The 27,917-nt window shown below is 39.8% G+C and overlaps 3 protein-coding genes across 4 annotated transcripts; 2 read left to right on the forward strand and 1 right to left on the reverse strand.

The window, feature by feature from the left end:
• The first annotated feature begins 1,236 nt into the window (after positions 1–1,236).
• LOC124411813 lies at positions 1,237–22,978 on the forward strand. The gene is made up of 4 exons (XM_046891268.1): positions 1,237–2,051; positions 16,553–16,809; positions 16,900–17,050; positions 17,151–22,978. The coding sequence occupies exons 1-4, from the start codon at positions 1,910–1,912 to the stop codon at positions 20,321–20,323; spliced, it is 3,723 nt and encodes a 1,240-aa protein (XP_046747224.1). The 5' UTR covers positions 1,237–1,909; the 3' UTR covers positions 20,324–22,978.
• LOC124411815 (cysteine-rich PDZ-binding protein) lies at positions 22,723–24,014 on the reverse strand. Its single transcript, XM_046891271.1, has 2 exons — positions 23,874–24,014; positions 22,723–23,574 (listed from the first exon to the last, which is right to left on the reverse strand). The coding sequence occupies exon 2, from the start codon at positions 23,559–23,561 to the stop codon at positions 23,259–23,261; it is 303 nt and encodes a 100-aa protein (XP_046747227.1). The 5' UTR covers positions 23,562–23,574; positions 23,874–24,014; the 3' UTR covers positions 22,723–23,258.
• A 20-nt stretch (positions 24,015–24,034) lies between these two features.
• LOC124411814 lies at positions 24,035–27,811 on the forward strand. Of its 2 annotated transcripts, XM_046891270.1 has the most exons (9): positions 24,035–24,132; positions 24,448–24,641; positions 24,891–25,034; positions 25,246–25,877; positions 25,969–26,195; positions 26,379–26,514; positions 26,649–26,814; positions 27,035–27,511; positions 27,645–27,811. In XM_046891270.1, the coding sequence occupies exons 2-9, from the start codon at positions 24,631–24,633 to the stop codon at positions 27,802–27,804; spliced, it is 1,953 nt and encodes a 650-aa protein (XP_046747226.1). In that variant the 5' UTR covers positions 24,035–24,132; positions 24,448–24,630; the 3' UTR covers positions 27,805–27,811. The 2 variants fall into 2 exon arrangements, with proteins under 2 accessions (XP_046747226.1, XP_046747225.1); XM_046891269.1 differs by lacking the exon at positions 24,035–24,132 and having other exon boundaries at positions 24,399–24,641.
• The last annotated feature ends 106 nt before the right edge of the window (positions 27,812–27,917 follow it).

Genomic DNA, 27,917 nt, shown 5'->3' on the forward strand with positions numbered 1-27,917 from the left:
TGTGAATTTAATTTTAATAAATCAATTCCAGATCATAGAGATCTCAATTTCAAATGAGCCAAAGAAAAATGAAACGAAACGAAATCGTTATTTGCAAACTAATAACAGTTCCCGATTTCCCTATCCTGAGAAATAAAAAACGATATTATTTACTCTTTACTCCTAATAAATCTTACAGTTAACGCACTTCGCATATGATCTACGAATAAAAATTCCAAGAATTTTCGTTCTTCTTTTCTTTAACACTCATCGTTATACGAACATTCTTTTGATTTGATTTTGATATTGTCTTACTTCTTTTTCACCTCTGGCAAACTATATTGTATAGGGTAAAATACGAATCAAAGAAACAGCCCGCGGTATGTAAGTACGTAAATCAGATATTCGTCTATAAATTCTATACCGCTATACCATATTACGACGTTATTGCATACATTCGCACGAATTCATACCTCTGTCGTTATTTTTCACACTGTTTGCAAAAGTGTGATAAAGCAACGAGCTGTGTATAATGAAACAAATATATAGTTAGGTACGTGATAAGTTAGTTATACATACGTTATACCTATCTATATTACAATATTCGAGGATAAGCAAGAAAAATTTAAAAAAACGTATTCGAACGAAAAAGAGTTAGTTGTTTACTTTTCGCATAAAAAATAGATTATAAAAAACAGAGATCAACACTTTTTCCCACTCCAGTTCCTGCACCCACACGTCCATATATTAACTTTACGTACTCTCCCTCTCTCTCTCTCTCTCTCCACTTCTCTATCTCTATATCTATCTCGGCAAGAGATTCCAGCATTCCAAGGAGTCGTTCGATCCGACTCGATAATAATTATTCTTCTCCCGCGGGTCTCCTCGATCCTAGGGCGGGGTGTCGGTTCCTTGCCGTCCCCTGCATCCCCGTCGTTTCTCTCTTTCTCAACGCAGCTCACAGAGCCCGCGTTGATACCTGTAGATTTACCTACACCCATATAACTCACCAGCGTTCTATGTATGAATGTACATACCAACTCTTGGGGGCACGCTGTTCTCGCGTGTCCCGAGTCCCATTCCTCGGCAGAAGGGGGAGGGAGAGGTGTTTACCTCGGGCGCTGAAGACAGAGAGAGAGAGAGAGAGAGTGAGAGGGGGGGGGGGGGGGAGGAGGGAGAAAGGGGGAGAGAGAGAGAGAGAGAGAGCGAGGAAGAGAGGAAGGGATATTACCCCTACCGACGAAAAGCACCTGTTGCGCTCGCCCTGGCGACTCCGGCGCAACCTGGGCTCCTCAGTAGAGTGCAGAAACTGCGCATGTTATCATCCTCTCGGTGCGTTATTGTTTGACGCTAAGGTGCAGCGGCAGGAATAGCAGGAGGTAATTTTTCCGTGTATGATGTTATTGGTACCGCGTTTGTCGTCGGAAGCCGGTAATCTGCAGCGAGCCCTGAAACCAGACAAATCTCAGAACGAGTGTATAAGTGACAGTATGTCGTGCAGGTAGAAACGACTAAGGAAGTTTCGATCTACCCGTACGTGTGTTGTTGTTGTTGTTGTTGTTGTTGTTGTTATTCGAATTCGAATCCGGTGCAACGGTTTTTCCTTCGCGCCATGGTCACGTGCTACGTGCAGCCGAACGCGCTGCAGTGATTGATCGACGGTTCGAATCTTGATGGTTTAAAATTACTTACATGTGCGCGTCGTTGTGATCCTCGAATCTCCAAATACCGCCCCGCGGCTACCGGTGTCCAATAGATGTGATAAACTCGGTCCGTTTGCGAAAACTTGAGAAACGTTTTCAGCCGCTAAAATAGAGCCGCGTATCGCGACATGTCGGTGTCCGTTTATTCAAAAAGCTGATACAGGTGCAGCGGATCTACTACAAGATAACAACGAGGTCAGATTTGCCGCGAGGTGACGACGCTTATCATGGACTCGGGGGATGGAAATACGGATCCTACCTGCTTCGGCAGCGGCAGCATTGCCGGGGCTGTTATCGGCACTTTCTTAACAACGATTTTACTCTTGGCTGTTGCTGCCTTGTTCTACAGACAGTGGAGGAGACACAAGGGTGAGTTTAGATTGAAGTTAGTTGCTTAACGTTTCGTAACGATTCATGCTGAGGAAAAAGCGTTGGTTCGCGATTTTGGAATTGACTGAAGTTCAGTAAACGGTGATTAAACAAAACACACTCGTATTTCAAAATCTTAGTTCCACAAGAATCATTGTAAAATTTAAAAAAAAAAGTCATTTTCCCCCCTAATGTTTCATCACGATAACGTTACTAACTTCACACTCGTGTTTGCATCATATTGAAATTAGTAACGTTATCGTATCGATTCATGCTGATGAAAAACCGTTGTTTTGAGATTTTCGCATTGCCTGAAATTTAGTAAACCGAAACAAAACTAAACACACTCATATTTGGAAATCTTGATTCAATAAAAATCATTGTAAAATTAAGAAAATAGTGATGTTTTCCCCGATATTTCGTTACAATAACGTTACTAACTTTAACCTCGTGAGTTTCGCGCAGATATCGATCGTTCACCAAACATCCGCAGCTACTTCGTGAATTCTTCCTGCAATTTGTCCGATAATCAAGGTTTTCTGAAATCAAGAAATTTTCATTGAATAACACGTTAATTACACACTTTGATATACGGTCTTCACCATGGATGTATGTGTTATTATAATGGGCGAACTTGTTCCGGAATGGGCGATCGTTATCCGAAAAACCATCTTCAAATTTTATACACGTAAAAACACTACAGTTAATGAAAACTTTAACTTTCGTAACTTCCTTAGCTCTCCATATTTTTTAGTTTAAAAACGTAACAGGAAAAAAATCGGAAATTATTAGTTTTACTAATTACACGCAGTAATGAATCTGTTGCCCGGCGTATAAAAATCTAGAATACAGACTGTTGACTATTTCTGTATCTGTAAGTTTGACTGTTTGAACAGAAAAGCGTGCTTCCAAAATATTTTGAGCAACAGGTAACAGATCGAACATTTGTCATAACCAGAAACTGCCTTTTCCGTGCCATTTCATCCTATATAAGAATCGCAGTGTATATACGGTACAGTAACTATAATGAAATGATTTGCGAATGAAATAAAATTGTCGATAAAACATGTAGCTATGAAATACTATGATGAAAAATATTCTGTTATAATAATCCGACAATTCGAGTCACAAGGAAAACAGTGAATTGCAATATTCCGAAGAGACCAACATCGACGTCTCGCAAATGTTACGAAGTGTGAACGCAGGTTTGCGATTTCATGCGAAAGTGGGTTGCAGCTGTGGAAATTTTCTTTTTTTTTTTTTTTTTTTTTTTATTTCATATTAACCAGGAAAAGGAAAGAAGAACTCGAAGTTAGTTCGGCGAATGATGAGGAATCTAATTCACACGATTAAAATCGGAAGTATGTCGACCAATAGACCTGAATTTCTTTCAAACAGACGGACGTCGCCTGCCGCGTAAGAGTCTGTAAACAGATTTGTATCCGTTTAGCCCGAAACCGGAAGGGTTTCCTAGAAGGGAATAAAATTCCCCGAATGGATGAAAAATGCATTCTGTGTAAATGCGATCGGTAATGAATAAAAATTGAATACATGAACATACACAGTACATGTATATACATATTTGAGAGAAGAAATGACGAGATGTTACACTTATCACATAATGCATGTACATACACTGAGCTAAGGAATTTTTATTGCCGTAAAAACATCGAGTCGTTGGAATTGCGTAAGCAGCGCGTGATATACTCAGGTGTTCAAATGTATCCGAATTAAAACTGCCTGATAGAATTATGACGAAACAGCGAAATCGGTTGTATTATAAAAATATCGCGCATGACTAGCAGATTCATGCGTGATCAATATCCTCGTATGGGGCAGGTATTCGAACAATTACGATTAGAAAAGAGGAAAAAAAGAAAAAGAAAAAGAAAAGCGCACGTCCTCGTTCCCGTCCTCGTCAGCGTCGGATACATGGTCGCTTTTAACGACCTCAAACGTCACGATTTACGCTGGACTGATGCAGCGCAGCAGCAGAAGCAGCCTGAGGCCTGAATAAACGATGAAAGTCGAATTCGCAGGAGCGCCGCGATCGGCCTCGTGATATATGTGTCCACATGCATACCGCCTGTGTGAAAATACTGTTAAACATAACTGGGTATAATTTATGCATTTCAAAACGCTAAACAAATTACATTACGTAAAGATATGGGGAATTCCATGTGAACCCGACCAACGTCTGACCCTCAATATGATTTCTGATCTTGTTTAAAAAATTTTCTACAGTTATCCTAACTCCGAAATGGTGCCTTGAATTTTTTCAGATTTTTTATTCCACTGCTCAAGTATTTATCAATTTTGGGAATGATTTTGAAAAGGATTTATTTTAAAAACACTGTATTTTCTATTCTGAACATTTCAAGACCGAGCCCATAATGGACCAATCATTTTCTTTTTTATTTCTTGTCAGCACTTTCTATTTCTTCATTTGTCTAAAAAATTCTTTGAATCGTTTGGAAATTTCCGAACAATACTTTAAACTGCTATTTTCACTAAGAATATTTCTAGGTCGGTTCCATTATGGAGCGATATTTGTCTTTTTCGCACATGCAACGTTTTTTTATCGACTTTAAAATGAAAATGGTCTAGAATTGTTCTGAGTGAAGAATAGAAGTTTGGAGAATTTTTTGGAAATTTTTGAACCGTTGAAACAATTTTTTGGTTGATCAAAAAAATTAAAAGTGATGAAGAAAAATAGAAAAAAATCACCCCTTTATGGCCCGGTGTTGAAATATTTGGAAAATAATATACAGTTTTAAGAACCTTTTAGAATCTTAAAAAAAGTCCCTTTCAAAACCGATCTCAATATTTATAAATAATTGACCAGTTGAATGAAAAATCCGAAAACTGGTGAGAGTCAGACGTTAGTTGGGTTCGCATGAAGTCCCCCGTATATAGAGAGGAGTGAATTGGAATGAAACAAGAAGCCGAAAAAGGCTGTTGATATACAGGTGAATCACCTTCAGGCACGAACCGATCGCTGATCTGATTCCATTTCCTCTCAGGCCCCTCACTTTAGAGAAAAGAAGTCTTTTCTGTCGCACGAATGAAGGATATTCCGAGATAATTTTTTTTTCTCAAGACACGTGCAGTTTTAATCTAAAAAAACCGTCTCTGCACGATTAATACAATCTGCATTTTTCTCTTGAAAAGTTGAAACCAGGATAAAGTTAGTAACGTTAACGTATCGAAACGTTAAAACAAAAAAAAAAAAAAAAAGAATTACTATTTCGCATCTTTTAGTGAAGAAGTTGAATTTACAAAATCTGAAATTTTTGATGCTGTATTAACGGTTTGCCAAAGTTCAAGTATGTAATCCTAAAGTTGCGAAACAACGACTTTTTCTGAAGATGCATCATTGCAATAATGTTACAAAATTCAGCCTGACGAGTTGAAGGCCTTGACCAATGTGATGACGAGCCCGAAATGACAATTTTTTCATGTTTATCGATACCTAAGAACGATCAATTGCCGATAATTTATGTATAAACTGAAAAGAACTTGGGAATGGTGACCGTGGTTCGTATCAGTGCAGACACCGTTGTCGGAGGCGTCAAAAATTATATTCTCCTAACCGTTGTAGCTGGGGCAAGATTCTAGAGTCAATAAACTCTTAACACTTATCTGTGAAATATCTACTACATTTTCTCATAAGCGTTCCGAGACGCGCTTGCGTACAACTGCAGGATGCAAACGTCACGAAATACCAGCGAGTTAACGGTTGAGAGAAGGATTAATGTTCATTTCTTAATAATCTTAATCCTACGCTGCTGTGATGCACAATAGGATATTCGGCACGTGTATATGCGAAATCCGAATGACCTGAAAATCGATAATTATTTGCGATTAACAATAAACCAGATAGAAAATCTTTTGTTTTACAAGTAAAAAGAAACTGTATTTGGAAGTATCAAGAGAAAAATTCCAAAACTCGTGTATAAATGATGGGAGTAATTTCAACGAGTATGATCATTGATAATTACAAGAAAATTTATCATTTTATTTTCCTCTCCCCTTCCCTTCACCGCGAAGTTACGCACTCACGCACGTTTTCATACATTAGTGCGTACCGGCCAACACTCAGGAACACGAATGCATGTAATCTATCTGCTTTTTGGTCTCTCTGCGAAGAAACGAACGAACGAACGAACGAACGAACGAACGAACGAAGCAACGGAGGAACGAAGGCCTTTAGAAAGTGCGGCTTGGTTGGCCCAGCTTCGGCTGCGATGCTGGCAGGTCATTGAGTCTGATATACCTATGGATATCCCATGCAGCACCACCACCACCACCACCACCACTACCACCACCACTAGCCTCGGTATGCCGCTTCTGCGCTGTTGCGTGAGCTAGGGACCCCCTTGGGCCCAACAAGGCCCCGCAATAAGCGTAAGGCCCACGTGATACCAATAGGTACGTCCATGTGTATTATACATATGTGTGACACAATATTTGCGGCGCCAATCGATGGATACGCTGACATGATTATCCCCGGACACCCGGGAATTCACCGATTTGTTTATCGTATTTGTCGTAATTTACCGAAAAAAAGAACGAAATGCTGATGAAGACTTTTTGGATTCCAATGTTTTTTAGAACAGTTTTCAGACATCTTTAGAAGTCCAGAATTGTATAATTGATAATAATTGTAATAACAATATCAATGGTCATTGAATGTACCGATATTCCCAAATTTCGACAAAAGAATGAAGAAAGAAGTCAAAATAAAAATCAGAAAATAAAGAGCTAAAGCATAACAAAAATGAGGATGAAGGAATGGGCGAGTGACTATAATTACGAAAACACATAATAAGCATACAAGAAAAACGAAAACGTAATCTCAGACTTGATTACACACTTCTGAAGAGTATGAAAAAAACTTCGTAGAAGTCCCACAGCCGAGTAAGTTATTTGTGCCAAACAAAAGTAGAATCATAAATACCGCGGTGAGGAATTAACTCAAGTACGTGGAAAACCGTCTCATTTCATTACTCATATATACACATATTACGAGAGTAATAGTAATATTATCGTTGGAAAAACAACGCGAAACAGCGGAAAAAACCTTATTTCGAAAAGAGGGAATAACGCCTCCTCCATGGGTAACCACCATTATTGGTATACTATATGGCCCATATCCTTCCGCACTTCAGGGTTTATAGGCACGTCTTGAAGCAGATAGATCGATAGAATATACATATTATATATCGTATATCATATATATTCAAGTGTGTGTGTGTGTGTGTGTGTGTGTGTGTGTGTGAAGAGCCGAGTGGTTTAGCTTACCCTTATTCATCGAGACGTCGATAATGCGTCTACTAGAGTTACTATACGTCACCGATCATCCCGATGCGCAGTGTCGGCTCTCACAAACGACAAATATGGGAGCGGAATGGCCGGCTCATCTCCGAGGGCTGCGGCACGTAGTTCGATTCAAATTTCAGGGTGGCGATTCCGTGTTGTCATTATTACTTTCGACTCGTGATTCATCATTATACTTCAAATATATATTTCACGGTGTTTACAATAGTCCTCGAACTTTACTCAAGAGGTCTCGGTCAATACATGCATGAGTGACGTGTTAAAAACAGGGGAAGTATCCGAGTCTCGAATTCTTCTTCTTATTTTTTCCCATTTAATTACGACTAGGGTCTGGGTTTTGTCTAGAGAACCCAAGTGTAGAAATACTGACTCTGGAATTCAAACTGACAGGATATAAAATCGTATAAGTACGACTGGAATTTGAGAAACGGGAAAACATGCAGCTTTTTTTAACGATGGTGAAACCTCTTCGGAAAAGGCAGGATTCGCGTTGAGTCCTTCTACGTCTCGATATTCTCGTCATCAGCTCAAGGATACCTTGGATTACCACCTAACTACAGGAAACTGAATCTGCTGTACCTAGAAGCAAAAAGTCTAAAACCATAAAATTTTCGTTCTAAATTGTAACACGTTTAATTTCAGTCCGTGTACACACATTGGCTCTTGACCATATACGTATAAGCAAAAGATGGTACATATTTTAAAAAATTCAAGTCCATAATCTAGCTTATGTCAAGACTCTGAACTAATCCTAACCAAGGAAGATTTGGGGCTGGTGAAGCTGGTAACACGCATGCTCAAACACCAGAATGAACGAAACTCACTCACTACATCCATGGTGTTTACCATGAGTTCGTTGGAGATTTTCTCAACAGGCATGCTCGCACACATTCGCCACGTGACAGACCCACCTCGTCCCACGTTCTACGTGTTTACCAACCAACACAAAGGCATGGTCTATTTTTGGGTTTAAGTAGTCCCATGCAGGGCGGCTGAAATCTCCGTCAATAAGCGCGCGGGGTGCGTCAGGTGCGTGAATGCATTCCTCGATCAGACTCACCAGGCTCGAGTGCAGGCTCTTCGACCTCCTCCTCTTATTCCTCTTCCTTTTCCCCGCCTATCGACCTGCCTACCTACCTGCTTGCCTGCCTGTTTTCCTTCCAACCAACCGATTCTACCTGTTTTAACTCACGGCGTATTATGTGTACCGATGTTATACATAACCTCTATACGCAAACGATATTCGTGCGTACAACCATAGAGGAGAGGATCACTTCACTGGTGAAAATTCGAAGAATAATTCAGGCAGAGTGGCTCATTCGGCAGATCTCCATTCCCTGGATGACTCCGATTGGTGTTAATAAGTTCTTCCGGTTTTTGGCGGAGAAAACTGTAAACAATTTGGTGTCGAAAGTAGTCCGTGTGGACTTGTTAGACTAATTTTTAGAGTCAATCTGGAGACTCAGCATCAGATAGTGTTACATGTAGACCAATTTAATAGTGTTAAATTGAGGGTAAATAGTGTTTTGCATAAATCCACATCGGGATGTTATTTACAATGAAGAATGGCCGAACGATTATTCACGTACACGACGCCATTTCGTAGGAACGCGATTGGTTAACAGGATGTACAAAATTTCGACTAGGATTATACTCATTCAGTATTAACACTTTGAGTCATATAATGGTAACCTAAGTATTCTTACCACCTATTTTATATCCATTTAACTTATATTTAGAGAACTTTTCGACATATTTCGTTGCGGTTTTTCATATTTTTGATCGTATACTAATGGGCTTTCAATACTCAAAAGTGATGTAATGTAAATTATTATCGTTGGAAATAAATCTATTGTGAAAATTGAAGGAATAATTAATTTTCGAAAAAATTACCCCTCCACACATACACATATATAGCGATTACGAATCTGAATCCGGATTTCAAAAATTCAGTATGACGAACCCAATCAGCGACCTTGAAAATCCCTGCATAAAGTTTTTGGACCATATTCGATAAAATTTGAAATTTTTGTCCACCACATTGGATCCACCGTCTGAAATCTTAGAAATTTAATTTCAGATTCGTGATCAACGATCCCGAAACCCACAAAATACTATCTTGTTACAAAAGTTGACTCAGGCCAATAATATGTAACTCAAAGGGTTAAAATGATTAATTGACGAACGTTTGATATTTTGGAGGAAATCATGTTTACATTCACCGCGGCAGTACGCCATCATGATCGTGCTCGGAGTTACGTCCTGGTCTCACTTACTGCATGCAACGTTGCAACGGTGCATGGAGCAGCTGCAGTGGGCGCAGATAGCTGCGGCATTCTACAAGTCTAATCACTCGATGAGCGTGTGCAGGGCAGGGTTTGAAGCAGGGCACGTCCACCAGGGATACTTGTTATGCAAGAAAATGATGCCCACGTATATATAAGTGAGGCATTTTTCATACCTATGACCACAGTTGATCGTTCTTCGAAGCACAAATGCAGTATATAGCGAATCAATGGAAAGAATAGAAAATAAATTGCTATAACGATTGCGTTTGAACAAATTTAGAACCGTGAATTCTAGACCCATAAGTGCCTGGGTATGTAGGTACACCTACGGTGAATGCTTGGGAAGCACAGTGCAAGGGTATAAAGCCAGCGATCGCCCGTAGGATTAAACAATCCAGGTATATTATACGATTACCGTACGTAAAAGGAGAGACGGGGATAGAATGAAGGAAAACGAGATTAAGAAGGGAAAAATGTAGGTACATATAGCCAACGTCAGAATAAATTTAAGGCGGTTGTATAATTATCCCTTTACTTGAAAAGACTTTACCTTTGAGGGATTGCTGGAAGCTAATGACATGCCGTTACTGAACTAGAAAGAGAGAGAAAGAGAGAGAGAATCACGGGAGCAACAAATCCGTGTATACATTTATTTTGACATTCGATTAACGAGTGACGGAATGACTGTTGAGTGACAAGCTTATCGCGGTAGTAATTTATTTATATCTACTTTGTTCGTAGTTTTTTTTTTTTTTTTTTTAATTTTTTTCTCACACTTTTTCTACTGAAAACTTGCCACGCGTTTTATTATAGCAATTAACACGTCGTCAACGTCATCGTCCGGAGCAAATGGGATTTCCCATTTACGAAGTATCGATAATATATATATATGCACATCAAAGATGCAACATTCCTAACACAGTTGTAACAAGTACCAGCAGGTATGTCTGTATAAATGATTATTTTGCAACTGGAACATATGTCATAAGGATAACATTTGCATTTCTTGAAACACTGCGGTCGGGTAAAAAAAAAGTCCGGAAAAGAATAAATGACTCGCACTTGTGTATCGTCGGTAAATTGTGAAAAACATACTCGAAGTTCGGAAGAAACAGTGTTCACAACAGGTGCTGTGTGTGTATTCAATTTTCATATGCATTATAAACGCGTGTGTGTAGAACAAGCGATTAGTGGCGGAATACTTAATTTTAACACGCTTTAATACACCGAGATCGGAGATGGTGAAAAGCAATGTTCAGATCTACGACGTAGCTAGAAACAAGTTATACTTGTTATGTACTAACCGTGTCTACGCGGGTCTAGATAGATGATTCGTAATTGCGTTCGATTGACGATGGGCGAAGTCTAGTAATTTTCGTGAGATACTTATGTCTTTGAGTCATAGTGGTAGGTATTCTTACAATCTATTTTATATCCATTTTTTGTATATTTAGTTTGTTTTATAGAAAAAAATTAGTTGGAAAAAAATTATTAAAATTGAAGAAATAATTCATTTTCGAGACAATTATCACACTACAGGCGTACATGTTTTACGTAAATTTTAAAGTTTTTGAAGTCACCGATTACGAATCTGAAATCGAATTTCAAAAATTTAAAACGACGAATCTAATATGACGGACGAAAATTTCAATTTCTATCGAATCCAGAGAAAAAACTTTGTTCAGCGCTTTATGGGGTCGCTGATTACAAATCTGTAATCAGATTTTAAAAATTCATTACAGCGAATCAAATCAGCAATCCCGAAAACCTCTGCATAGAGTTTTTTTGACCGGATTCAATAAATTTTCAAATGCTTATCTAGCATCTTGAATTTTTTAAATCTGATTTAAGATTCGAAATCAGTGACCCAAAAAATCAGGGAATACTATCTTTTTATCATAGTCGATTCGGCAGAATAATTTATGTCTCAAAAGGTTGAACGACAATGGACGTGGTTGCATTGCAGTGACCGAGGATAATCTAAGAAGATGACCACGAAGATTCTGATTCGCGGTATACTTCGTCTTATCTTTTAAAAGCGCGTACCTGCACAGCAGTCTGTGGAATGAAATCGGCGATAAGCAACGTACCGTGTCCAGCATACATGATATGCCAGTTGCGTATAGCGGCAGCAAACAGTAGTAGGTCTGCTGATGTCACTTGACACCCACTCGTCGCTCGTGCAAGAGCTATGAACTATATATGTATACATGTACATAGGTATGCGTTTTCTACTGTAGAAACACCATTCATCAATTGCAACACACGATGATGTTATACCACGGATAAACAATCCATCCGACGCGGTGGTCTTGATTCTTAAAAAGAGCTTGCCACACAGTTGTGAAACAATCGTTTTAGGCAGCATACTTATGTTCACACAGTAGTGTATGTGGATTTGGGCAAATGATATGGAACGCGAAAATTTATTATCTTTTCGTCGACTCAATCACTGTCAGTATGTTGGAAGCTGTGGTCAAGAGTATTGACTTTTTTCAATTAAACCATCTGACTATTGTTACCTAAATTCATGCATGGATGTCTAGATATTGAGTGAAAATCAACGGTTCAATCGGGGTATACCTTCTAGTTGAGACTTCAATCATGATATGCCGGGATTATGATGATGGAATGGCACCCGCTCGAGGCGGTTTCAAAGACAGGAATGTCTATAACGTAATTATGTAAACCGTACCGTCGGTGAACCAACGAAGGAGAATCAGATAACAGCTTCGAAAATAACGAAGTAGAAAATGGATAGAGCTGAACGTAGGCACATTATAGAATTATGGGACCTGGGAAAGATGCCTAAGCCTGGGACAAAACGGAAGTTAACGCATCGCTGCACGTATAGTTACGTGTGGATGTTACAAGTACGTGCATATATACGCGGTAAAGCCTTTCCGGTACCTATAATCACGACGAGCATAACACTCGTTGAATTGTAGAAAAAACGGAAAAACTTCCTGATGATTATCTCTCAGATACATTTCCCGATCATCTCGTGGTTTATTATATCAGAGTCTAATCACGCAGCTGTAGATCATAAACGGTTCGTCCCGAGTCGATTAAAAACAGCTTGATATAATTTAGCAATAGTCCGAGAGAACAACCTTGTGAAAACCGTAATACAAGCTGATGATTGTCCATTCCAAGGATGGTCAGTTGCCGCAACGTCTGTTCGTTCCAGCAACTATAATGTTGGCAATAACAGATGTTGAGATGAAATGAAACGTGACCGAAGTAGCGTCCGAATCGAACGTATATATGCTTACTCAGTATGGAAGATGGGATGAAAACAAATTGGAGTGTGGGAGAACCTGATCCTTGGTACACAACCAAATACGAATTTTACGATGCTGAATACGAGGAGTTGAATCGGGCTTGTGACGAGACACGTCGCAGTACCAAGATGAAGAGTATTTGGGGTGTCATGAAACAGGGCTCAAGGCGTCCAATCCTGAGGCATGACGGGTAGGGTGCCAGAGTGCCAGTCTTCTTTCTTCATCCTTTGACTTTCAACAGTTAACGAACGAAGCCACGCCTTGCATTTCTGCATAATCACGATTGTTGTCATTCCTTTCGTTGTCGCGCCTGCCTCGGCCGCCTCGTCGTTCGACGTTGGTACACGTACCTTATACCATACCTTGTACCATATCTACTCGGATCGTCGCGGTTGCTCTTTAGTATTTCCCCACCTCCTCGTCGCGGCCTCTCTTAAGGTAGGTGGGCACCAGTCCAGGCGCAAACCGCGGCGTGATATTCCAGCAAGGTGACCTTGAAATACTGGATCCGCGCTCATGGCGCCCATCCAATATCCACGATTATTCTTACCGCAATTTACGCACTTAAGCGCGTGCGCCAAGAGTTTCTATATACAAGTACCTCAACGAGTATATAACTATACCTCAATCCACGTGCTGAAATGGGTTTTTTCCTACAACATCGAGCGTGATTGCTCGTCGATATCGATTTCCCATTCACCTATCGACGACTCGCGTATTTTTCATACTCATATACATACAAGGTATGTACGCCGCCCCCTTTTACTCTGCAAAGAGAAATTTTATCCTTTCAGGAGACAGAAGGAACCGGTAAAAGAAAGAAAAAAAAATCTTGTCCATTGAGTCGGTACACACACGTACAGCGTGTCTCTCTTCCACACAATCTATCTGCAAATGACACGAAATCAAGTTCGGGTGATCACTGTTCAAAATACAGGAGTAACACAGGAGGAACTTGAGGAAGAGGTGGTTGGAGGAGGGGGGCCGCTCACCTTGGCGCCCCTGGTATGCGCACACTGGCGTCTCCTTTCACAGGCGTAGCGTTATTTCTTGAAGCCTCGTAGCCCGCGGTGCACGAAACACGTCTTCGAGATTTCAAGAAATCACACGTACATTCTCACTATGCCTGCCTGCTCAAGACTCACACGCACATACGAGTAAACGCTCGTCGTAATTTGTCGTGAAATGAAATTAACCACTACTCAAATCGTCAACAACACTGCAGCCAGCTACACGCCATATTTACACGCCAATTTTTGCTTGTTGGGCATCTGCAGGTGGCCGAGACATGGTCACACGGGCCATAATTATTCTGCAGAGGAATCTCGACCCAGAAAACTACTCGCTTTTCGCTTTGCAAGGTCCGTCGTCTTCTCATCTTTGAGATAAAAAAGAAGTGATCATAGATTCGTAGTATCATAACATTTATCTGGTGGGCGAGGCTCGGGTACGCGAGCAGAACTCTTTGCAGACACGACGACACTCGTCGGAAGGCACACCTTTATTAGGCGTCCTTAGATGGAGGCCGAAGTCCACATAGGCATAATAATAATGAATTATTCTCAAGTCGCACGCGCCGTTGAGAATTTTGTATTTAGTATTTCATTTATTTATTCAAGCCTTTTTTTCACAACGTATATATATATATATATATATATATATATACATATCGTTGGAGGATCGTTGTTCCTCTGAAAATGGTAAATTCACGATTTCGTGTCTCGGTATAAAAATATATGTTGTGTATATACTTATAACTATGAGAAATTTGATCAATATTCCGATCGAGAATGTCTTCACGACTCATTAATGCGACGTCTCAGCCAACCGGCCAAGTATTGTCATTCTTGTTTTGCATATATGTATGTATACCATTACATAACATTGCGATATACATCCCCCCCCCTCCCCCGAACCCTCCGAGCTTCGTTTGCCTTACCACGAGCAGCCGTTAAACAGCGCCCATTTACAAGATAAATGGACAACCATACAGCGATTCGTACTTGTGTGCGCATGTCGCCTACACCTGTTGCTCAGTACACGTATACAATACGGTATTGGTGTAACAGAGTGTACAAAGGCGCAATCAAGAGAGTTATGAGATGTTTACGATCAGTGCCGTATGAATGAGGCACTTTAGCGAGATTCTGCAATACTCATTATCTGACAAAATATCCATGAACGCTGGATGCACATCGATTATGGTATACATAAGTATATATACACGCGGCAAAATGATCGGTTGTAAAAATTTATAAGGCAGAACTGCAGAATGCAAATAGCCCCGAGAGAAACTCGGAAATTGAAATAATCACTGACGAATATTTAAGTACGTAAAAGTACAACTTCGATGAATGTATAATTTGAATATTTATCACCTTCGGACTAATTTTCATCGGTCACACGCCAAGGCACCGATATACTACTTGCGTATACACACTGACCGTGAAGTGTCGTATTTTACTCATAAATGCAGAAATTAACCTTGTCATTATTGGCGATGAAGTAATCCTTGCAGCGAAACCCTCGGCACCTTGAATTTTTGTTGCATGACTATGATGTCTTCAAATGCGGAAAATAATATGTAGCGTAAATGTTGACTCAAAGTTATAATAATCGTTTCAAATAACTGCCCTCATGACGAGTGTCACAAAATCCATGGATAATGAACTTGCCAAAAAAATATTGGCACCTTCTTCGTAGAAGGAGCGTGACCGTCGGAATAAGGCGTAACTGTCTGTGATATCTGTCGCGTGCCTGAAGAGTGTATGTAAGAAGTCCCAGGCAAACAATCGGTGTTAAGCTATATAGAGACACGTGGCGCGCTAAGGAAGGACGAAAGAAAGAAAAGAAGAGACTAAAAGGAGAGAAAGAGAGAAAGAAGGAAAATGAGAGAGAGGCAAATGGCGGAACACGTATCCCTCGGCAAAGAATGCGCTTCCTTCCGGTTCTATCGCAGACCAAACATGGTTACGCAGCGGTAAGCAGGTGCCACAAGTGACTAAACGCGTCCCAGGTTAACCGTGACAATTACGCCGTGCCGCACGGTGGTGCTGTGTCTCTGCTTTTTATACCTAAACCTATACAATAAAACGTACGTCACGCGTTCCATTAACCTGAAAAACGGGAAATAAAGAAAGCAAAAAAAAAAAAAAAAAAAAAAATTAGATACTATTACCATTACCAAAGCCATGTTAAGGTGTAACTGCACAGTACGTTGTGTTAGGTATCAAGCGTGCGATGAAATAGATAATGCAATTAACTTCGCAATTAACTATTAACGACTATACAGTCTATGTCGAAATTATTTCCAGAGGCATTGTATTACCTATAATCCATTCGTGGAGATCATTGACAGCTTTCTATGACCAGAGTATTTTGTTACACGCGAAAGAATATGAGAATCCATTCGATATGTACTAGGTATCCATGCATTTTAAACGAAATAAATGTTACTCGTTCACAAGTCTCTCAAATAATCTTGTCCCAGTCAACCTTCTGAAGCATATGCTCTTAATTCAATTTTACACTCATACGGAATTCCGTTGAAATGCAACGGTTTGATGATGTTATTGTACTCTGATTGCAGGTAAACACCTAGTCCTGGTGACGGATCCGGAGATCGTCGAAGACGCTTACGCGTTCGATAATCCCTGTTTCAAAGATGCCGCGACTCCAGCCGCAATCACTAGGACCATCGAGCGTCCGATGTCAGCAGCGTCAGTAGCATCCGTGGAAACCCCCGTGAAGGACGCTACACGATGGTCAACGTCCTGGTCTTCCTTAGGTCTGGGTTCTGCAGTTAGGAACGACAAACGACGCACCTTGGACGATTCCTGCCTCGGGGTAACAATTTGGCTTTACTTCTTTCATTTTTTAACATCGAGTCGATAACATGTTCCGATAACATCGTCGTCAATCTCAATTTCTTTACAGCCAAAAGCAACGCGCGTAAGTCACGTGAGTCTCAGAAGTCGGGACTTTACGGGACTCGGGTTCAACGTGTGCGGAAACATGCGAGAGGGGATCTTCGTCAAGGATCTTTTGAACCGCGGCCCCGCGTCGGAATCTGGTCGAATTCACCCTGGTTAGTACAAAACTACACGTGCTAAACAGATAATTAAATTACTCCGTATAGACATACGTTTAAATTGGTGATTACATTGAATTTTCCTCTGTTTTGGTAGGCGACCGAATAGCCAGTGTTAAGATCAGCTTCAGAAACATGGTATACGAGGACGCCCTGACCATCCTGAGCTACGCGTCACCGTACGACGTTGAATTGGAGGTGGAAAATGGAGGTCCGGGCTCAAAACCTACTACGCTTCTGAAAAAGAGCGTAGGCCCAAGCCCTACGAGGATTTGTCATCCTCTCTACAGAAGTCAATCGATTCCAGAACTGACTCCATCTAACAAAAGCACAGCTAAGAGGCTGTTTACCGCAGATCTGAGCGACACGTTAGGCTCGAGTTACTCTACCATGAATTCAACTGTGAAGTCTTCCAAGTCAGCGACGGGCAATCAGTCTCTGGAAAGGCGTTCAGTTTCTACAGAAGATGGCAAGAGCAACCATCACAAGTTCGGAATAAAAGTGTTACCAGCGTTGGACGGCATGGTGCACAGGATAGAGAACCAGAATGAGCACAACACGAACTTGGAACGTCGCAACTCGAAGAAAATGGACGCCGAAGAGATACTGTCCAATTCGAGGAACGTCGTACTCGCCGGTGAGGTGACACCCGAGGCGAAAAAGACCGTTGAGAATCTACAACAGAGGGAAAACAACTTCGACGTTAATTCGAGGGTAAAGATGGACGTCGCTCCGGGCCATGGCCTTGAACTGAACGGGATCGATGTACCTGATAAGGGGGAAGATCAGGGTCGAATTCCCTCGGAGATACCGGAAGAGGTTCATAATGCTGCGGTTGCGGCACGTAGGAATAGGAGAAACAGCGCGGAGCTTTTGAGTCAATCGAAAACTCAGAACGATTCATTTGACGCAGACGATACGGCGGACTCGAAGAGCTCCCTGCAGAAGAACAAGAGAAAAGCTCCTGCACCGCCAAAGGAAAAGACTCCGGTACCGGAGACATCCCAAACTGTGAGCAAAAAGGAAACGGTTCAGAGTTCTCCGTTGAACTATAACAACGATGATAGTGGAGACAAGTTCGACAGCATAACCGATTACACAGAATCGTTGAACGACTACGTGACCAAGGTCCGCGAGACTACGGACGGAGCCGAAGCACGTCGTCAACGACTCGAAAACCAGACCTGCAGACGGAACTCGGAGTCAGACACAGATAGCGAACTCCAGAACAGCTTTACGACCATAGAATTGAATCCGGCGGACATAACAATTCATCATACTCCGGTGCCAGAAGTCGATGACGACATTTACAGGAAGGCGGCTAGCCTCGGTGACCTTTCGAAATACGAGAGCAAGGCAACCTCGACCCTGGAAAGAGCGCAGAGTTTGGACATGACGGATACTGGATCGAAAAAACGAAAGGCCCCGCTACCGCCGGAGGATATAAACGAGTCCACTGAGGATCTGACGAAACTCGACGACATGGACACCTTCCAGAGGCGGAAGTTGAAAAAGTCGAACGAATGGGGAACCTTGGAGGACGCGATATGGGGAAAAACGGAGTCGGAGGTTCTGGACGAAGAGACACCGAAGACGAGAAAGAAGAGCAAGGGAACGCTGGAGAGATCTAAGTCAGCTGTTGAGATGAAGCCGAAGCAAGACAGTTCGTCGACGGGCTTAAAGCACTTCGACGTTTCAAATGTAACCGGCGAGACGAGCATCGAACTGTACAATTTACCGCTTAGCAAGAAACTGACCTACGATTTTATACACGGTGAAAGGATGTTCAATCCTGATCAGGACAACTCGTTAGCCCGGATAGTGAACAACGGGGACGTGGTGAAAAGCCCAACGTTCGAGGAGGTCGAACTGGATTTCAGACAAGCCAAACCTCTGATCGATGACGAGAAGGAAGCCAGACTCGATATCGATGAAGCGTTGGAGTATTTTGATCTGAGGAGAAGTGCCGGGGAGGCAAAAATTCCGGTTGAAAATATATTGGAAAAAAAAGAAACTGTCAAACCGAGCGAAGCTAAGCCAATTTATTATTACAACAACGTCGAAGTTGTCGAAGAACCGATGACAAAGACGATCGTCGATACCAGCTGTCCCGGCTGTAGACGCGCCCTGAATGGCCACCAGAATGAAAGTTGTAACAAACACAGTGAAAGACCAGACAGCAAAATTCCGGACATAATTCAAACAACAAATGACAGAGACAAAATGAACTCGTCGTTCACTACTGAGCAACAAAACTATCGAACGGAATCGAACGACGTCAGCGAGAACAGACGAGCGGACATAACATCACCGGTATTTCAGATCAATCGGCAAAAGTTTGACCCTTTTGAAGTGGCAAAGCCAGCCGCTCCAGCCTCGTCATTTCACATACAAAGTACGAAAGTCGAGCCATTGAACACGGAGGAGAAGCGGGAATCCGTATCAACATTTCAAACAAATCGAACAAAGTTTGAACAGGCCCAAGATTCCTTGGCCAAGAAGACCAAGAGTGCAGTTGACGCGGGCTTCGAAACCCACTTCGCAAAACGAGTCGTGAATTTGGCCAACGACAAAGATGGCAGCGATGCAGTGTCGTTTGAATCCGGCTCTAACGTGACGGTGAACAGCAAAAGCGTTCCGCTGACGAGCGAAGATCGACACAACATCAGCAACGTCAGTGTATCGAGCAGCGAGACCGGCGAAAGCAGTCCAACAAATCCTAGAGAACTCAACCGGCAGGAGTCTGATACAACGCCACCGCTGCCCAGCACCCCGATGCCGTTACCTATACCTCACAAGCTGACGTACATAACGGAGATAAAGGTGTCTACCAGTCAAGAAAACCTGAACGACATCGACGGCGATAACGATGAGATAGTTGGGATGGTGGAGGGTGGCACGGAGTCTATCAGCAAGCAACCACAGCTTGGGGTGACTGTTACGTCCAACGGAAAACCAGTGGCAGGCAAAAAACCACCCATACCTCCGCGAAGGTCGGATGTTGCAAAGTTGGCGAAAGAAGAGCTGGAAAAGCAAGTCGTCTATGTTTCAGAGTACAAATCAAGCCCAAGTAAAGACCCGGCAGTCCAAGTTGCCGAGGGTGCTGGATCCGAGATGAGTCGGACGTCTGGAGGCATTGGTAAGAAATTTGAGCAGTGGGTGTTCTTGGGAGAGAACAAGGATAATCCGTGGGAGAATAGCGGTGGACAACCCCAACCTGTAACGAACATAGTCCTGACATCAAATGATGATAAAATGATACACCAGTAAAACGGTACTGCAGTATTGGATCGGATGATCATATGAAGCCTTTCAGAAAGCCCACGTTTTTCTCATCATTGCGTTTTCATCATAATTTGGCTTCGAGGTTACCTTCATTGATTCGAATACAAAGTAGAATATAATGTGTCTAATAGTAAGTTGTGGGCTTTTTTGTAGATTTAAATTCAAGTTTTAACTTTGAAACGAATTTGACAAACTCTATCTCGAGTTCTATTTTGGTCAATTGACTTTATGTTTTACCCTGAACATATTAATTGAAGGACAATGACTATCTTCCATTGCCGGGAAGGTGAAGATACGTACCCGAACCTCTTAAGCCACGTGCCATAAGTACATAGAAAGAAACGAAGTTCAAGATGGAGTGTGAGTATATGACTATGATGAAAAAATTGCGAAAATTATTATTGGTATTGTGATCGTGTGCGGCCTTGTCTAGCGAGTAAGGTTGCAATGTATATGTGTATGTATAGGTACGTATAGATTTGAAAACAGAGAATAAGGTAATTTAAAAATATTAAAATATAAAACTCGACTACGATTGAGTTTTTGTAAATAAAGGCCAGTGCGTGCAACGCATGTTATTGTTTATCTTTAAGTATCATATTACAAGTGAAGTAAATTTTATTTTATGAAATATATAGGTCGTGAATAATACGTAATTGAATATTCAACGACAATCAAGGAGCAGAAATCTTTACAAACTCATACTTTCACAGCAACTTTTCTCACCCATGAATAATATAAGAAAAACTTCTGTACTGTTATATTTTTTTAGTTTTCCCCATTTTAATTTTTTAACTATATAATACGAAAGTCAAGTTAACAGAAGAGACCAGAATTAAGTATAAAAACGTACACACGGTGTACGACGATTAAAATATGGTATAAAATCAAACGATGCGTCGTTTAATTAATTGTAATTCGTACTTATGATTATGGAAGAAGTACGATTAATTCTTGTGATTACCGTATAAGATCTGGCAACAAATGATTAACGTATACCGTATTGTATGTACATGCCTGTAGTGTGTACGGGAGAAAATATATACATCAAGTGTACGTATATTTGCATCATAACTGTAGTTAGGCCTCTGTCCTACAGCCGATGAGGAATATTAATAATAACTAATTGACCTAGAAATATATTTACGCTTAAGTTTGAGGAGGTCGTTACATCGCACCAGCAGGTACGCGGACGTGACTGATAATAGAATACGTTAAGCAAACAGTTTTTGACTCTTAGTGCAATGGAAAACGTGACAATTGCCAGGAAACGGTGAAAAGGAAGCTAGAAATTTGAATTTTTTTTACTAACAATGAGTTCAGATGTTACAAATGGCCGCTATTGCAGACTCTTAAATTGTTTGCTTCCCGATTTTAGCCTTTTTTGTATTATTTAGACAAAGCTAGAAAGAAATTGGCGACACTTCAAGTTTTAGTCGCTTCAAAACGAATCTTAGTTTTTGCATGAGTGAAAAACATGTATTTTACTATTATTATTGTTATTATTATTATTATTATTATCATTATTGCTTTTATAAATATTCGAACTACCGAAAATTTCAATAAGCGAATGTATCGATAATATGCGTTATAATTTATTCCCGCATTATCCCCTTCATGGTGTTTGTTAATATGCCTACTTAAATAATATTACGCCAGAGATATACGGATGTTTTATATTTTTAACCCCTGATGGTTAATTTCAATTATTTTTATCACGCGTGTATAGTAAATATACAGATAATATAACGGCTGGGTGAATGTTTGCAAATAGTGTAACGAGAAAAAGAATTTATACTCTTCCATCATGTAGATGCGTTGTTGTTTAGGCTTTGTATTCACACAAAGCATATATGTATGAAATTTTTTCGCTTGCGCATTCCGGTTTTTCTTTTGGATAACTCTATGGTGCCACATAAGGGTTGTTTTCCAAGAACACAAATTTGCATAATTTCTTTCGAGAGTTTACAAAGTGATCAAGTTTAGACAATATTTAAATAATACACTTTAATAATGTGTAAGATTGGTTATCAGTTCGACAAATTTACATAAGTACCTTTCACAAGACTTGATGGTTTTTAACTTGACATCGCATTGCATTGTCACCAATGAAAAATTTTTAAGAGAATAAAATAACTATGACCAATATGGAAATTATTTTCGTACAATTTTTTCAAATTAAAAACCATAATTATTTCAATAATTTCCGCAATTGTATAAACGACGATGAATGCACGAGGAAAAAAAAAAATTTAACACTTGGGTGTGTAAATTGTTTTACTGTGAAAATCAAACTGCATAACGATATGAAAAGCCTTATACAATAAAATATATAAGGATTTATAAACGTGAATAACGGAATGAAACAAAAGACAAACGAGTTGTTATGATATTATACGATATTGTATATTTTATTTAATTTTATACAAACATCATGATTTATTATTATTATTATTATTATTATCATTGCTTAGTATGTAACAAATGTTTGTATCACAAAATAAATAAATCTCATTGTTTACAAAAAAAAAAAATAAGGAAGACAGCAATAACAATTGCAGTGTGAATGCACCCAAATATTATATATAATTCATAATCTTTTTTACACCTTTAAGTTTTCAATAACCGATTATCTATGGTGCATTATTGTCGAATCTGTCACCATCCTGATATAAAGAAAACAAGGTCGGTACCTTGATTAAATAAAATAACTTTTTCACGATTCAAACAACCTCGTAATTTGAATTGCGCACGTATTTTGAATTACTCTGAGACTCTCCGATTATTCCCTTATACCTTGGCAAAAGTGAAAAAGAGAGAAAGAAAAAATCTTTTGACTCAAATACAGTAAAGAATAACTTCATTTTGACGATACTTCTCATGTCTTGTTAATCCCCGATCACGCACTGCTGCGCACCATCTATGTGGCGGACTGTTTGTAGTTTTTAGTGCTCATTAACTTTTTGCCACACATAGCGCATATTGCTTTTTTGTACGCGCAGGATTGGCAGTAATGAGATCCGACCTGGTGAACCTTTTGCCTGCATATTTTACAGGTTTCGAATTTAGCTGTGTACGGATTAAACCGCGCCTTGCTAGTGGACAGAGCTTTGTTTTCCCCGACTTTCCGACCTCCACTTTCTACCGTGTTTCTAGCCCCAGATTTCCACGGGTCGGGTGTTATTACGCGACCCAACTTCTTCTCGCACTTCTCGCACACCATGACGCCGACGAATCTTTAATTGGAAAGAAAAATTTTCACAGCTGCAGTTTGTGTGCAGTAAACAAGTTGCTGGTTTATACAATGTTTTAAAGGACGGTATTCAGCTTTCATGATTAGAAAAAAGATCAGAAAGAAGAAAATAAAAGAGTTTGGTGCAGTGATGATAGAAAGTACAATAAACTATATGTTGAAAAATATAATATTTTATGTTCGGTCAGGTTATGCTGGGTCAAGGTTAGTAGGGTTAGGTTATATTTGTGTCGGAGTTAAACGAATTCGTTGGAAAAGTAAGTCAGTTTCATTGATATTTACCGTTACTCAGGATCTGGAATCGAAGGAACTTCGCCGTAATACGAATCCTCTGATGGTGCGTAGTCCGTAATTTTCAAGGGTTCGTTAACTGGAGAAAGATAGGTTAGGTTAAGATGAAAACAAATAACACCAATCTTATGCGTCTTTTTCTTTTTAGGTTAAGGCTTTCTGAATGCTTGCTGGTACAAGCTTACAACTTAACACAAATTTACTCCCTAGATACGCTGCTAGTGGCCAGCCTGGACACGGATAATTTCGAGTACGGTTGGCAGTACTGAAGTCACTATGACCGCGCGAACTGAAATTAAAAATTTGTCCAAATTCAAGGGGATTTCCCGATTTTCACGCGTGTAACTAATTTGAATAAACGTAATATCGACTGATTTAAATTCAATGAAATAATCAGAATTGAATTTTGAATTCTGCAAGCTCTTCAGCTTTTACTATTAAATAACCTGAAGTTATGTTTATTCTCATTTCGCTTACGTTATGTTTTGATTGTTAAGTCGATCACGTGTTTTATGACAGATGAAGTAATGAAATAACGTATTTCGGAAATAATTCTCTGAAACAGATATCCCGTTTAGAAATCCAAGCAGTGCAACTATAGAACACTGGAAGAAGAGCCCCATTATATCATTCGCTTATCACCGCTCCGACGTATCTGATTTCCTGATTAGCCGCGAACCGCTAGTCACTATCGATATCGTGCAAATTATCAACAATTGCGTATAGGCTGCCGGAGATATCGAACAAAATGAGTTCCGGGTATGTAAATAACCCAAACAAATATTGAAAATCTGTATTCACGAAACTGTAGGAATGTAATTACCGTAATTTAAATTCCTTAGATCTTTTTGAGAATTTGTAACATTTTCAAAAAACGGTAATTTAGAAGGGCGTAGCCAGAAAATTTTCGACGTTTCACTGTTGAGCGTATTGTCACTTATTAGTGAACAACAAAGTATTTTACATTTTTTAATTACGTTAAGGAATTTAAGTAATAATATTTTTCAGGCCCACCATCTGCCACATTTTGGATTTTCCGAATGAAATTTTGATCAAAATTATCTCACATTTAAACGCCAGAGAGCGTGTTCCGCTGGGTAATTCATGCAAGAAATTACACAGTCTTGTATTCGAAGAGAAAGAATTATTAAGGTAAATATATATTCCCTACTTTTAATTTACTCTTTATACTTTCATCATTCCATCTCAAGGAGTAATTTTGTTTGTTGAATGAAATAGCTCAGTTGAAATAAAAATCCTTAATGATTCAGCCGCAAATATTAAAATGGAGGTTACATTCATTCCAATTATGTTTCACGCTACGCAATCCCTTCGATAAGATTTTTTTATCCGTGCATTTCAGGAATTTAGATTTTTCCAAGGACGGACGCTTGACATCAGCTTCTGACATCCGTCAATATTTCAACAACAGCAATGCAACCGAGTACATTCTGAGAGTAAATTTAAGAAACGTAAATTGTATGGAACCAGAGCAGATGCTTAACGATTACATCGGCAAGGCGGTCAACATAGTTGACATAAACGTACATGGCACAAGATTTGAAGACATACGAGAGTTGGAATATTTCCTAAAGTCAATGCCGCATATAAAGAGACTCTCTATCGACTGGCCACGACGAACGGAAGATAACTCTGCACCTTGCTGCAAGGCTCTACGAGGGACGTTAAGCAGACTCACGTATTTGTCAGTACGAATGTGGCATGCACCTCATGCAAAAAAGTTTATCCGTTATTTACAACTTTGTCAAAAACTCAAGGAACTACGCATGATTGGAAGGAGAACCTGCTTTGTTGCCGAAGGAGACTGCGTTCTGAGCTTAGAACCTAAAATACTTAGGAACCTCGAAACCGTTGAGTTTTGTGGACCCTGCACCGACGGCGAGAAGGATTACTTCATGGCTTTGCTTCCGGAACTTGAGAAATGGACCGACTTTCAATTTCCCAAACATTACATTGGGAATGGTTTTTACTTTGGTATGTTTCCGTGATAAATTTATTTCAAAGTAACATTTGCCGCTTGACATCTAATCTGATTTTATCCTATAGCAAATTTAATAATTTTTAGAAAAAAACGTGCAAGTTTGCGAGGAGCTACTCGAGATGAATTGGATTCTAAACATTGCTCCCAATATTTACTTCGACGAATATGTTGAATTTGGCCGATCTGTGCTCTCTGAATGTCTTTTGACAGAAGTGATTAAAATCACGCATAAAGATGGGCCAGAAGATTTCTGTTGTTTATCTCTACTCAATGAAACAGACATATGTGTTGTCAAGATCGATGAGGCAAAGGTGAAAGTATACTCTAAGTATCGATCAGGTTACAAACGAAACAGTTTCAAAGTCAATTAGTTGTTATGAATTATTTCAACAAAAATATAGCCATTTAGCGATGACAACAAGTTGAGAAATAAGTTATTCGAATATTTTAAGCCACAACGTGATGGAAAAATTTGTGTATTTTTAATGTTTCAGCGACTGCTGAAAGATCCAACTTATCAAATTTCCTATTTACGTATCAATCATAACATAGAAACAAATTGTGACGTGCATTTAGTCGTATCCGCTTTTCCAAAACTGACCGAACTTGTTTTATCCAACGTAACAGAAGGCAAGTGCAAGTTTCTTATAAAATTTTTGGACATCGTTTTAGTGAAAAATTAATATTTTTGTAGTATTTTAGATACTGTATTCGACTGATTAATTACTGTTCTAAGTTATTTGTCTAATTTTGTACAATTATAGTTTCGGGTTCGAAGAGAGTACACCCTCAGAGACGACTTAGGAAAAGAAATAGTACAATACCTAGAAAAGAGGATGATCTAAGAAACAAAAATCTAGATTCATCTTTTAAACTGCTCGTTGAGAATTCGCCTCAGCTTAGAGACCTGACGCTGGATACTAATTACAGGTACGAAAAGCTCTATTCAATAACTCCATCGAAATCATGATCAGAGTAAAACATTACCAAAATCCGATAATGAGTCAAATTTTGAGAATACCGACTTTGTGAAAAATTATTGACAAGACGCACGTACGATTTTCTTCGTGAATAATAAAAATTTCAAAAAACAAAAACGATAATCCGATAAAAATCACAATCATTGAAAATTAATCAAATGTTTTTTCAGCACGTTCGAAGATGATAGAATGTGGGACTTGGATGCTATGCACCTAATCTCAGGTTGGACGAATCTCAGAACCTTACGTTTGTCATCGATACCGATCGAGGACGGTATTTTTCTCACTGAAATCGGAAGGACATGCAAGTATTTGGAGATATTAGAATTGTACGATCTGGGTCCCGGGGATGTTTGCTGCTACATCGATGAACTGTGTCAAATGCTTTCCGACCTCAAAACCCTGAGAGAATTCAGAATTCATCAGGACAACATTGGCGAAGTGTCTCAAGTCTTCGTCTCACTCGCCAACAACGTGCAACTAAGGAAAGTTTACATGATAAGTGATGGCGAAATGAACACCACGAATAATTTGATATCCTCTGTCGAACACTTGCTTTGTTCGTGTTCAAAATTAACTACATTCCAATGTATAATTGACGAAATATCCGAAGCCGATTCTGTGGCATTGACGACCGTGTTGAGAAGGTAATTTGAGCGTGTGCTTGCGAACTTTCTATAAATCTATCGTGTTATACGAGCCTATTTTACCCAGGGCTTAGCTTTCAATTTCTTTAAAATGTTTTTGAAACTTATTACACCATTTGTCATTATTTTGCAGTTTCAAGCGCAAAGTTAGGCGACCAAATTTCCAATTCCAAGTTGTTTGGTCTATGGATCTGGTAGTGGATGATTCTGAAGCGCTGAAAGAAGACACCATTTGTGAGGACGCCCTGCCTCTAACCTTCCCCTGTGACATGGGTATGGCACATCGTTCGTAGAGTGCGCAAAAATTCGGTGATTACTTGTACATACAGTGCAACGTCATTGAAAATTAACTTTTTATTAGTGGATAAATAAATTTTTAGACAATTAAATCGAAATATAAAGATAC

The sequence above is a fragment of the Diprion similis genome, chromosome 10 (assembly GCF_021155765.1).
Source record: "Diprion similis isolate iyDipSimi1 chromosome 10, iyDipSimi1.1, whole genome shotgun sequence".
Lineage (NCBI taxonomy): Eukaryota > Metazoa > Arthropoda > Insecta > Hymenoptera > Diprionidae > Diprion > Diprion similis.

Excerpts from the sequence above, each read along its gene's own strand:
- LOC124411813 (XM_046891268.1), top strand. The coding sequence starts at position 1,910 with ATGGACTCGGGGGATGGAAATACGGATCCTACCTGCTTCGGCAGCGGC. Across the intron at positions 2,052-16,552 it reads ACAGTGGAGGAGACACAAGG|GTAAACACCTAGTCCTGGTG; the intron begins GTGAGTTTAGAT and ends CTCTGATTGCAG. Across the intron at positions 16,810-16,899 it reads TGGACGATTCCTGCCTCGGG|CCAAAAGCAACGCGCGTAAG; the intron begins GTAACAATTTGG and ends ATTTCTTTACAG.
- LOC124411815 (XM_046891271.1), bottom strand. The coding sequence starts at position 23,561 with ATGGTGTGCGAGAAGTGCGAGAAGAAGTTGGGTCGCGTAATAACACCC.
- LOC124411814 (XM_046891270.1), top strand. Across the intron at positions 26,196-26,378 it reads TCAAGATCGATGAGGCAAAG|CGACTGCTGAAAGATCCAAC; the intron begins GTGAAAGTATAC and ends TTAATGTTTCAG. Across the intron at positions 26,815-27,034 it reads ACGCTGGATACTAATTACAG|CACGTTCGAAGATGATAGAA; the intron begins GTACGAAAAGCT and ends ATGTTTTTTCAG.